The 12,509-nt window shown below is 41.1% G+C and overlaps 1 protein-coding gene across 1 annotated transcript in view; it reads right to left on the bottom strand.

The window, feature by feature from the left end:
* KCNH8 (potassium voltage-gated channel subfamily H member 8) overlaps positions 1-11,973 on the bottom strand; it is a 384,779-nt gene extending 372,806 nt beyond the window's left edge. Inside the window, exon 1 of the mRNA XM_024742050.1 lies at positions 11,607-11,973. Within this exon, the coding sequence (XP_024597818.1) occupies positions 11,607-11,682 (76 nt within the window). The 5' untranslated portion in view covers positions 11,683-11,973. The remainder of the gene's footprint in view (positions 1-11,606) is intronic.
* Positions 11,974-12,509: the final 536 nt, after the last annotated feature.

Raw genomic sequence — 12,509 nt, 5'->3', positions numbered from 1 at the left:
ACAGAGGAGAAAAAATTAATATACAAAATGAAACTATGGTAGAACACATAGGATGTATTTTTAAAATAATTTCAGAATAGAAAATACCTCTCTAAGTATGACACAAAACACAGAAATCATAAGAGGAAAATTGATTAATTCACTTACATAAAAATAAAAAATCCCACCAAAATTGGAGAAAACATATACATTAACACCACCAGTAAAGTATTCATTTTGTTATTCTGTAAAGAGCTCATAGATGTCAAAAAGAGAATGCCAACAATTTAATTAATAAAGGGCAATGAATATGAACAAATAATGCCCAGGAAAGGAAATTCAAATAGAACTTAAATATATTAAATAATGCTCAACTTCACTTACAGTAAAGTAAATGTATGTTTAAAATTATAATAGGAAGCCACTTGTTATCTGTTAGTTCAAAAGCAATTCAAGAGATGGAAAAAAAGAACGAATACACTGAAATGCTAGGCAAATATTAGCTATTATTACTATCTTTCAAATAATTTTATAACGTTTATTCAACTCAAAAGTTACAATACAAAACAAAAGCTCCAGTCCCAAGACATTCATTCTCCTTCACAATTAATGGGAATCACAGCAGAAACATTTATTTCTGTGTCAAGATAAAAAATATGCCCCATTTAATCTTTTACATGATTCTCTCCATTGGAGGAATAGCCAGAATATCACACTTAAGGACAAGCTACTTCCTGTCAAAGTGGGTACTTGACAGTTTGATAACATCTGAACTTCTTACATGGATCATTTTTTCTAGACAATCAAAATATGGAAAGACTGAAAAGCACTCTGGTCTCAGTTCCCTCTAGTTCAATAACTAGAGTAAGAAACTGGTTGGACTCACAGGTACAATAAGGAAATCTGTCCAAAAGACTTATTAGAACAACAGAAAAAAAGAAAAACATGAAAAAAGAAAAGAGCTTTAACCTAGATTTGAGAGTTAGAGAGCTAGGTACCCTTATTTCTGACTGTAAGTTCATTGTAGAGTAAAGGTAAATGATTGCTGTTAAAAGTGCCTGACACTGGAGAATATATTTCTCCCAATAAAAGCAGACTCAAAATAGGTAGAAGAATTTCCTCTGTAAAACACTAACAAGGTAAAAATACAAAATGATGTCACTATAACAGCCATGAGAATTAGAATATCTTCTATAGAAAGATTAACCTGACAACAAAAACATCACAAGGAAGTTCTAAAGTCAGCAAATTCTAAGCACCAAAATCTCAAAGAAAACGGGTTTCTTTATTTTTTTAAAAAATGGACGGTAGATTTTCTTTGATGAGCAAAACTGCTTTGCACACTTAGTAGTTCCAGATATGAGTCTTAAATACCAATCTAAACACATTCTTAAGTGACAAGTACTAAAGCATAGTATATCAAAAGAGGAAAAAAAAGCAGCATATGAACTAGAAGGGGCTAAAATCTTTAAAGCAGAAATCCCTTTTTGCAAGAGTTAGAAGCTAGAAATGATATCACAGATTGCCCCAGTCTGTTTATACTTACTATTAAAAAACCACATTTTAGAGGCAGTGTGATATAGTAGCAAAATCACAGGCTATAGTAGAAAAATCACAGGCTACTGTGATAACATTAGAAAAGTTCTGAGCTTGAGTCCTGTCATCTGGAACAGAAAGGGGACTGCCTGCCTTCTTGCTGCGTTGGGTTGTGTAGGAACAGATAAAGCACCAGCACAGCACACAGCATGCAGGCAGACATGCCCTGAATGGTAGTCACTATTATCATTAGAGTTTGATAAAATAAATTAGTACTTCAACCATGTGAAAATGAGGGGCTAGAAGCCAGTCTAGAAGTATGTCTCAAAACTAAATTTAACCACATAGTACTATATAAAAGGAGTACCAGTTACCACTGAAGGGAAATAAAGACAATTAATATACAGACCTGGCCTTTAAGAAATACGAAATTCTTCTACCCAAAACAGCATTTATTGAGCAAAGACTTTCTTCCAAGTATAAGTCCAAGCGAGGAAGACTTGAAGGACTTGATGGCTGAGTGTTGAAATCCGAAAGCAGATCATTAGAGCACACAGAGGAGCTGACGGGAGGGATGGGATGGGCAAGGTAACATGGCAGCAGAGAGGAAATGTCACCTGGCTCTACTTGGAGCCTCACAGAAAGAGTTTGGACAGAAGGGGACCTTCAGGATGGGTGCCATGCAGAGGCCCAGGATGAGCAAGCGGGGTGTTTGGGGTGAGTATGTCTGCAGCCTCAGGAGGCAGTGGCTGGAAAAGATGCTGCCAAATCATCTTGGGGTTAGATGACCCAAAGGGCTTTGGACATCCTCCAAGAGGTAGCAGGGAACCGGTGGGTAGTTACGGGATTAAATGATGATAGCGCTTTTGAGGAAAATCACTCTGGGGACAATGCAGACTGAAGGGGGCGCAAGCGGGTCGGATAAGAGCTTATGGCCACGGGAATCTAGACAGAGTAAGGTTGCAATTGTGTCGCTAAGAAACAGGATCCAAACTAAACTAAAAGCAAGGAAGAGGGAGATGAGAAGCCAAATTAGGGCATTTCTAAGTGAAATCTCAAAGACCTGATAACCAATCTGATGCATGCGCAGTGGAGGCTGACTCCGATTTCTAGCCTGAAGAAATGGGTGGGTGGTGATGCCAATTATGGGGCCAGAGAATAAACAGGCTTCGTGGGCTAGAAAAGATTAGTTCATTTGGGGACATGTGAATTTTGAAGGGCTTGAGGGAGATGGATAGTTGTACTAACAGCTAAAAAGGAAAGCAAAATTTATCTTCCAGGGAATTTATAAGCCAAGAACTACGTTTGACTGTTTAAATTATTGAGAAAACTCTTCAATCACTTCAGTTGCTAAGTATGAACTATAACACAGGTAAAGTTGAAGTCTCATCATATTTGTTTGTAGGCTCTGCTAAACCAAAATGGATTTAAAAACTTAGTGTTTAGACTGTATCAGCAAATATGTATGGCCCGGGTGAACGGACTATCTCTGCAGATGTTGCAGTTCTGTACCTCTGTCTGTTGGCATTTCTCCAGTGGCTTCACGGGGATGGAATTCTAGCACACCCTCAATTCTTCTTCTTCTCCACAGGCGTCATTCTACAGTACAACACAGGGGTGAGCAGCCCTGGAGGAGAACAGCACTCACCTTGTGGTCAGAAATCAATCTTTCCCTTTCCTAAGAGAAAGTTAGCTTCCTAGGCAGAGCAGACATCCATAAGCAAATGAAGAACACGCAGTTCCGCTGCGTAATAGGGGACTCTTGTTCGAGTGTAAAGCCTTTATTAGGACAGATAGTAAGAAGTGTCAGCGATTTGGTATGCACACCTGGAAACACTGCAAGAGGTAATACTTCTACATGTATAACCGAATCACTTTGCTGTACACCTGAAACTAAATAGCACTGTTAGGGCTTCCCTGGTGGCGCAGTGGTTGAGAGTCCACCTGCCGATGCAGGGGACACGGGTTCGTGCCCCCGTCTGGGAAGATCCCACGTGCCGCGGAGCGGCTGGGCCCGTGAGCCATGGCCGCTGAGCCTATGCGTCCGGAGCCTGTGCTCTCCAACAGGAGAGGCCACAACAGTGAGAGGCCCGCATACCGCGCAAAAAGAAAAAAAAAAAAAATAGCATTTTTAATTAACTATATTTCAATATAAAATAAACGTTTTAAGAAAATAGTTAATTAAAAGCATCTAGACATAGGGGCCAGATACACACACACACACAGTACAACAATATCTTGCTTTTTCAGTGGCAAGACCAAGCCAATGTAGCTGTTTCCCATTGAGACCCATGGGCTTGAGGGACTCTCAGCTTTGTCCAGAGAGCCCAAGCTGAAATTCAGACACTAATATTGTAAACCTTAATGGGTAGAAGCTGAAAAAATGGTAAAAACTCTTGTGAAAGCTGCAAGTAATTTCTAGCTAGAAAGAATGAACACTTTAGGAGGGAAGGGGGAAGGGGCACTATAGGGGTCGGGGATTAAGAGGTACAACTATGGACTTCCCTGGTGGCGCTGTGGTTGAGAGTCTGCCTGCCGATGCAGGGGACACGTGTTCGGGCCCTGGTCTGGGAGGATCCCGCATGCTGCGGAGCAACTAAGCCCGTGCACCACAGCTACTGAGCCTGCGCGACTGGAGCCTGTGCTCTGCAACAAGAGAAGGCCGCGACAGTGAGAGGCCCGCGCACCGCGATGAAGAGTGGCCCCCGCTCTCCGCAACTAGAGAAAGCCCTCGCACAGAAACGAGGACCCAACACAGCCAAAAATAAATAAATAAAATAGATAAATTTTTAAAAAAAAAAAAAAAAGAGGTACAACTATTAGGTATAAAATAAGCTACAAGGATATATTGTACAACATGGGGAATGTAGCCAATATTTTACAGTAACTATAAATGGAGTATGACTTTTAAAATTTGTGAATCACTCTATTGTACACCTGTAACGTACAATATTGTATGTCACCTATACTTCAATCAAAAAAAAGAAAAATTTTCGTTTCAATGTTGACATTTCTCCCGTATCACGCATCAGCCTGTGCAACATGGGCAGGTTGAGAGCTTTTACACCAGGCATACAGGACAACACATGTCTCTTACCGAGACATGGGTCTACCACCTCCGATGGCTTATTATGACAAAGCACCCTGGCTTCAAAGGTGTTCCTTGTCTGGCCTTATTGACTTTCCATTGTCCTGTTGCCTCTACATTGCCCCCTTCACGCCCTCTAAGATACTTGGTATTCACCTTAAAGGCCCCCCTTTCCAGCCTCAATGACAAGTGCTGCACAAATTGACCAAATAAATGGAATACTGTGTTTTGCCCTTATCATATATGAGCCAATCATTCCCACCCAGAGGTCATTTACTACATGACTCCAGCCAGCTCATCCCCCCCGCCAAGGAAATTATTCCTCCCTCATCTAAATGTACACAGTCCTTCACCCTGAACAGTCGCATCCCCTTCTAACCTATGTGATGGTAATTTGTGCATACATTTATTGTCCTCTTTGAGAGAAGGACAAGCATGATTTATCCCAAAGATCCTAGCATAATGGCTTTGTATATAGTCAGCATGAATTAAATAGCAATGAAGAAATGTTTGATTGTTTGAATAAAGCAAAGATTTCCTAAGAGAGACTGTGCCCTCCCAGAGTGTGTTGGATCTGGTCTACAAGCAACACCAAATGCCAGAGCCTAGAAAAAATTGTGGGTATAACTTCCATTCTTAACATGTTAGCTATCTATCTTCCTCTATATGATGGTGTCAAAACAAAATTATCTGGGGGGCTTCCCTGGTGGCACGGTGGTTGAGAGCCCGCCTGCCGATGCAGGGGACACGGGTTCGTGCCCCGGTCCGGGAAGATCCCACATGCCGCGGAGCGGCTGGGCCCGTGAGCCATGGCCGCTGAGCCTGCGCGTCTGGAGCCTGTGCTCTGCAACGGGAGAGGTCACAACAGTGAGAGGCCCGCGTACCACAAAAAAAAAAAAAAATTATCTGGTATTTTTAAAGACTACATAATAAAATTTTTCTTCTTATTTGTATATCTCACTCATCCAAAGAAATGCATTTCTGGTAAATACCTAAATCCAAATTATTGTAAATCAAACACTTTGTTCATTGCAGGGAAGTTTTGAGAACCCATGCAATAAGTCCTTTTTAAGATAAAGAATTCATCTTCAAAGTCAAAAGAATGAAAATAAATAATTCCCTTTCCTCATCCCTCTTCTCTATTCTCTCCTCCCTCTCCCTCTCTTGTTCTTTCTTTTTTTCTATTTTTTTAGTAAACTTGGAATAAAGTTTACATAAAGAAAGTTATTTAATTTAACTCAGTCAACCTCAATACAAGAGTGCCTAATGGGGAGTTTCTTAAAATCTGAAACATGGTTAGAAGCATAAGAAAAAGATGGAAAACATACTGTTTCAAAACAGTCCACATATGAAGCCAGTAACAGAACTGGTCAAGAAGGTAAATAAAGTGGAAGCAGCTCAGTCACCTTAGACTACAAGGACCTGTCTTGCATCCTTTGCAGATGCCACATTTGTTCACCCGCCAGTGCAGCTTAAGATACCCGTACACAGACCAACAGACCCCATGTAACCTTCCTTATCTGGAAAGAGGAAGCACCCTGTCAAGAGACTGGGATTAATATTCTGAAAATATCCCTATGTCTCCCACGTTACTTGTAGATCAGAGAATGAAGAATCTGATTAACACAGCTGACTAATGTGGCTAGGCTAGGTTGACTCATATGCCATCACCAAATATAAAGAAAAACCCTCCCACCAGTGAGTTGGGCCTTACATTCACAAAGACTGCAGATGCAAGCTCAGCAGAGTTTACGTGCGTACAGAATTACATAGAGCATGCTCCATAAATCTGCTTCACAGAAGAACAGACGTGAGAGCGTCAGGCTTCGTATAATAGTACAGCAATGGGACAGCACTGGTAGCAGATCGAATTCTAACTGGCTCCCGAGATTCCTAACCCCTTGTGTAAACACTCCATCTAGTCCCTTTCCCTTGAGTTTGGACAGGTCATATGATTTTAGAAGGGATTTTACAGATGTAATTAAGATCCATAATCAGTCAACTTTGAGTCAAAAGGGAGATTATTCTGGGTAGGCCTGACCAAGGTGAGCTTCTAAACGACAGGCATTCCTGCTGTTCTTTTTTTATTCTTTTTTTCAATTTTTATTGGAGTATAGTTGATTTACAATGTTGTGTTAGTTTTAGGTGTACAGCAAAGTGAGTCAGTTATACATATACATATGTATATGTATAACTCTTTTTTAATATTCTTTTCCCATACAGGCCATTACAGGGTATTGAGTAGAATTCCCTGTGGTATACAGTAGGCCCTTATTGCTTACCTATTTTATATATAGTAGTGTGTCAATCCCAATCTCTCAGTTTATCCCTCCTCTCCCCTTTACCCCAGTCACCATAAGTTTGTTTTCTACATCTGCGAGTCTATTTCTGTTTTGTACAGAAGTTCATTTGTACCCTTTTTGCAGATTCCACATATAAGTGATATCATACTATATTTGTCCTTCTCTGTCTTACTGACTTCACTTAGTATGATAATCTCTCGGTCCACCCATGTTGCTGCAAACGGCATTATTTCATTCCTTTTTATGGCTGAGTCATTGTGAAGAAGTAAGCTGTTCTGTTGTAAGAGGGCCTGGGGAAGAGGCCATGTGTCAGGAGGCGGAAGGAAGCCTCCAGTTGCTGAGAAAAACCACAAGGAACTAAATTCTGCCAGCAACCACGAGAGCTCGGAAGGGGGCCTCGAGCCTCAGCTGACAACTTGGTTTCAGCCTTGTAGTCTCCGGAAGCCCTGAGCACAGGACCCAGCTGGTCTTTGCCTGGATGTCTGGCCTACGGAAAATGTGAGATGATAAGCCACTGAATGCGTGGTAATTCACTACCTGGAAATAGAAAACTGACGTGGGAACTGTCTCTCTAAACATACAGAATGGGAATAAGAGACTACTCGTGGCATGCAAAAAATACCAACGAGTCTTTACAAACTCCCATTTGTGGGGAGATATCTATGGAGTGCTAGGTATTTCTTTGAATGTTTTCATGTAACAGCCTTTTACAGACAGACCCATACATAATGGAGCTCAATCTTTTTTATTGGTTAAATGCCTCTGATGATATTCTTCTAACTACAGCCCAGCAAAGACTTAGGAAGTTCCCACTGTCCCCTTCCTTATCGTGTCCCTTTGCTACAGCATTGGGTACATTACCCTTCACTCTATGCTTCTGAAGTTAAGAGATCTATGTACCTTGATGAAAGTATAAAGGGGAAAAGAAACTCCATTGAGTTTCCTCTGGAAAGGAAGCGTTTCAATTTAACAAATTTCCTTGGACCATTTTGAACAGGAGTACATAAAACATATGCAGATACAAAATGAATGTCTAAACCACCATTATTTCTGAATACTTTGAATGGAATCTCCTTGATAGAGTCTACTGGGCTACAAACTTCCTTAAGAGGTTAGATCTTGTCTCACTAACCCCAAAGAGAAAGAATTGTTCTGGCCAAATTTTGAGGTGACTGGAAAATGTAGGCTAATGCACCATTTTGTTGGAAAACGGACACTTCCCTTTGAAAGTTTTATATCCTCAAAGAAATGTGTTTTTCTCAAATGGTACCCTGTGGCAAATATTTGTACTGAAAAACTATTTTTTAAAATATGTACTTATGTGTTCTGTTATTATCATTTCCCTTTGTCCAGATTAATATTCATGTACTTAAAGCAAAAGCCTACGCAGAAAAGATTTTTTTTAAGTATATTAAATGTGTAAAAAAAAAAAAATGAACGATGTAAAAATAAACTATGTGCAAGTCATAATGTTAACATTGTGTGTGTGTGTGTGTGTGTGTGTATGTTTAAGTGTTTCAAGTGAGAAGTATGGCTATATGCAATGAGTCAAAGAATTTCATTGGAGTTACTTTTTTCCCCTAAATGGGGTACACATATTCAATATTTGCAAGCTTCTTAGTTTTTCTAAGTCTCATTTACATTCAGTTAAACGTAAATCAGGAGAACATATTTTAAGAGTAAATATATGTCAGGGTAGTTTATGTGAAAAGATTTATATTTTCCAATAGTTTTTAAAAATTATATTGAATATGAGAAAAATGTTTCAATTAATGGTCCACTATTGACTTTCAATCCTGACCAACAGCTCACTTCTTGAATATTAAAAAGAAAAAATATCCTATTACGTTCAATAATAAAGTGTCACTAGGTGATAAAATATATTATTAACTTATTTTTTGTTGCCCTGTGATGATAATAACTCAACTGATAAATCAGTAAGATTATGTTATAGGCTTTTCTTGTCATATATTTAATTTTTCCTGGGAGAAATTTTACATGATGTTTTAAGATTTATTATTTTCCATTACAGTATTAAATCAATAAAGATAATAATATTTCATGGTGGTTAAGTTAGCAAGGTGGTTTTCTAGGGTTATTGTTTGCTCTCTTAGTTTTTCAATGATATTTTCCAAAATAAAACAAAATAAGAAACTAACATGACTATAAAGTATACCTAACAAGGCAGAAAATGTACCAAGTAAACACATTACATTTTGAGTATAATAACATTAGGCACTCTCCAGTATGATTTTTATTTGGGCAAGTGGCAATTTTGCTAATTTAAAACTTTCAAATGGTTTTATCTTGCACAAGAAAATAAATGACTGCTATAAGAAAAATCAAGAGAAAGAAGGATGATCATAGGAAAAGAGTTTCAGGGATAGTAATTATACTTAATAAGTGTCAACACATACAAGATAGAAAAAGATAAACTAAATATTTAGCAGGCAAACTGATATGCCATGATGTTAGCAAAATTTGTGGCTTAAATTTGCTTCATGTATTTTTTTAAGTTTCAGATTATTCAAGTCATCTTGCAATTCAAATGAAAAGCAAATAAGAGGATACAGTCCTCTTTCCTTGAGTGGGGTTTATTGGAATGAGGGGTATCTTAAAAGTTCTCAACAAAATTTTGCTAAAGTAAATCTTTATGTCACTCATTACTTTGAAATTTGCTTCACTTATTTTCAGATTGATTTCATACAAAGTGGTTCTCTCCAGGAATCCCACAGACCCTTGGAGAACAGACCAAGCATGCTCTCCAACAGTTTTAATTTTACTAATATTCTAAATGCTGGTTATGTGATGATGGTCTTCGCAAACAACGATTTAAAACTTCTAACTTTCTATTCTATTCACATTAATGTGTAGTTAAAATAGAAAAAGAGCTATTCACTAGTACACCATTCCTTCTCTACATGCCTTCTGTCTATCAAATGTTATAGTGAAAGAGGCAGAAGTCTCCTCACACAGATGATCCAAAGCCCCTCTCATTAGCAACTGGTACTTAAATATATCCCTGCAGTAATTCCCAGGGCTATGCTGGGAACACACTACGTTCCATTCAACTTTAAATAACAATGAGATAAGCAACTACCACTTACCAGTTAGCTCATTTTCAATACATGCACTTGTGATCAATATTGAAAGTCTTTTGGGTTTAAATTTACAACTTCTAGAACAAACATCCACTAGAAACTGATCAGTTCCTAAGGTAACAAATAGTAGTAACCACAGTCATGCATGAAGATAGCAGTGGTGATTTTGTGTAGTGGTTGGGTGGTGGGTATGATGTCACTGGCAGGGATTTGAAATTTTATTATATTTTTCTATTATTATCTAAGGAAGACAGATAAATAATAGCATTGCACTTCACTCATACTGTCTGACACATCTAGATCATAAAAGGGGAAGGAAAGGCTCACCAACTACCCTGAGTAGTCTAGAGGTTGAAAATAAAAATTGAATAAAATCCAGTAAATAGTTCATTTCTCCCTCATATAAACTTTTCCAACTACTCCTGAAGTGCAAAAGTCCAGGATTTACTTCCCACTGTAGTAAGACTGTGTATCCAGATGACTGGAGTGAAAATAGAGTTAGATGTGCTCTCTCACATCAGCTCCAAGAAATATGCCATCATCCTAAAAAACAATGATGCCTGAATCACTACTAGCCTTTAGAACAAATGAGTTTCTACAAGTCTTGTGTAACAGGCAGAAAAGGAAAGATAGCACGCAGAAGCAACATAAGCTAGGAGGAAGGTGTGGATATTCATAGTGAAACCAACTGATAGCTTTTGCTGGGGGTGAAAGTACAGACTCCTCATTACAGGGAAAACCAACCGGTCAAGAAGAGGGGAGTTTGAGAAGCCTGGGAATGAACGGGGACCTGGCCGTGGTCCTGAAAGAGAACAACTTGCAGACGTTTCCCAACAGTCTCCAAGAATCCACACACCATATCTTTGCTTTTAAACAGAAGCTTAAACAAGCTAAGCGTCCAATAATATTCACCCTCAAAAAAATTATGTTGAAACTTCCTCTTATGATCAGATCAACCTTTATAACGCCCGGCTTCTCCTTCTCCAACAGTCTCTCGTCGAGTGTTAGGATAATTTCAGATTGAAAGGTATGCTACCTTTCAATACCTGAGAAGCAGGAATCGGGATTCTGACAAACTCATAACGTTTAGAATTCTACGGGAAGCTTACACTTGGCAATCTTGATTCTAGTTGCATTTCTTAAACTCAGATGGGATCATGCCTATCCAAAAGACCTCACAGAATGAGGCTCCACAGACGAAGAACATTCTAAACTCTCCCTATAATTTACGGAGCCTTGAAACTCTAGAAGGACAGATCGGCAATTCACCAATATGGACAATTTTCATTTTCACTTCATAAAATTAATAAAAACCGAGGAATTACGGGTCCCACAGTGAACACGGGTGTCGGTCTTTCTTCAGATTCTTTTCCAGACTTTACAAACCTAAGAGTCAAGGGGGCCAACTACACCGAAGTGTTAATACTACACCGAACCACGAGAGGAAAAAAATTCTCCGCACAAAAGACACCTCGGCAGGAACATAAGGAAACAAAATCCACTGGTGCAAAAAGGAGGGTGGGAACGAAAGTAATTTATAGGAGAAAAATCATTCAAAAAAAAAAAAAACCATGCAACTCATCGAAGTGCAAGACTTACGTGTTCCGTCAAAACGGGTGGCGATGGTGTCGAGGAAGGTGTTCTGGGGCGCCAGTAATCCTTTCATAACCGGCATTTTTCCAGCGTGGTGTGAAATTCTCCATCAAAGTTTGTCCAGAAGGATGGTTCGAGAGGAAAGTGCCAAGAAGGGAGAAGGGGAGCGTGATGACGGCAGGGGAGGGGGGCCCGGCGCAGTGATGGGGCCGCTCGAGAGAAGGGGGAGGATGGAAGGAGCCAAGGATGGTTCCAGCCGCCGCGGCTCCGGCAGGAGCAGCCCAGAGAGTGCTCGCGGAGCCCGCCCCGCACCTCCAGGCTCAGCCGGGCGCAGGCTCCCTCTCCCGCCCCCTCCACCTCCACCTCCGCCAGCTCCGAGAACCCCCACCGTCCCTCCGCGGGCGGCAGAGCCCGCCAGGAGCCGCCGCGCAGCCCGCTCGCCCGGGAAGAACCCGCGGTGGCCCGGGGCGCCGCAACCTGACCTCAGGCTCTGGGGTCGCGGAGGGCGGCGCTCGAGGCTGGGCGAGGCTCGGAATCGCGGAGCCTGCCCGTCTCCCAGGGGCGCCGGGAAACGCGAGCAAGCACGACTCCCACCCCCCGGGAGCCGCTGAACAAAGACCCCTTTGTTCCCGCTCTGTCCCTCTCCCGGGGAGACCAGAGTCCCGAGGGTGTGGTATTGGAGAAGGGGAGGAGACAGGTCGGGCAGGTACCCGGCCGCCCAGAACTTGGGAGCGGGGACGTCCCCCTGCGGTGTCCGCGAGAGCTGAGGTAGCCAGGCGCCCCCGGGGGAGGTGGCCCCCTTCCGGCGCAGCTGCCGCGGCGAAGTGCCCGCGACCCGAGCAAGGCAGCCTGGAGTGAGTTGCAAGGCCCCCTCCCCAGCCCCCCGGGTCTTTCAACTGGGAAACTGAT

This window comes from Neophocaena asiaeorientalis, unplaced genomic scaffold (genome assembly GCF_003031525.2).
Source record: "Neophocaena asiaeorientalis asiaeorientalis breed wild unplaced genomic scaffold, Neophocaena_asiaeorientalis_V1.1 scaffold154, whole genome shotgun sequence".
Taxonomy (NCBI): domain Eukaryota; kingdom Metazoa; phylum Chordata; class Mammalia; order Artiodactyla; family Phocoenidae; genus Neophocaena; species Neophocaena asiaeorientalis.
This window is presented reverse-complemented; position numbering and strand designations above follow the sequence as displayed.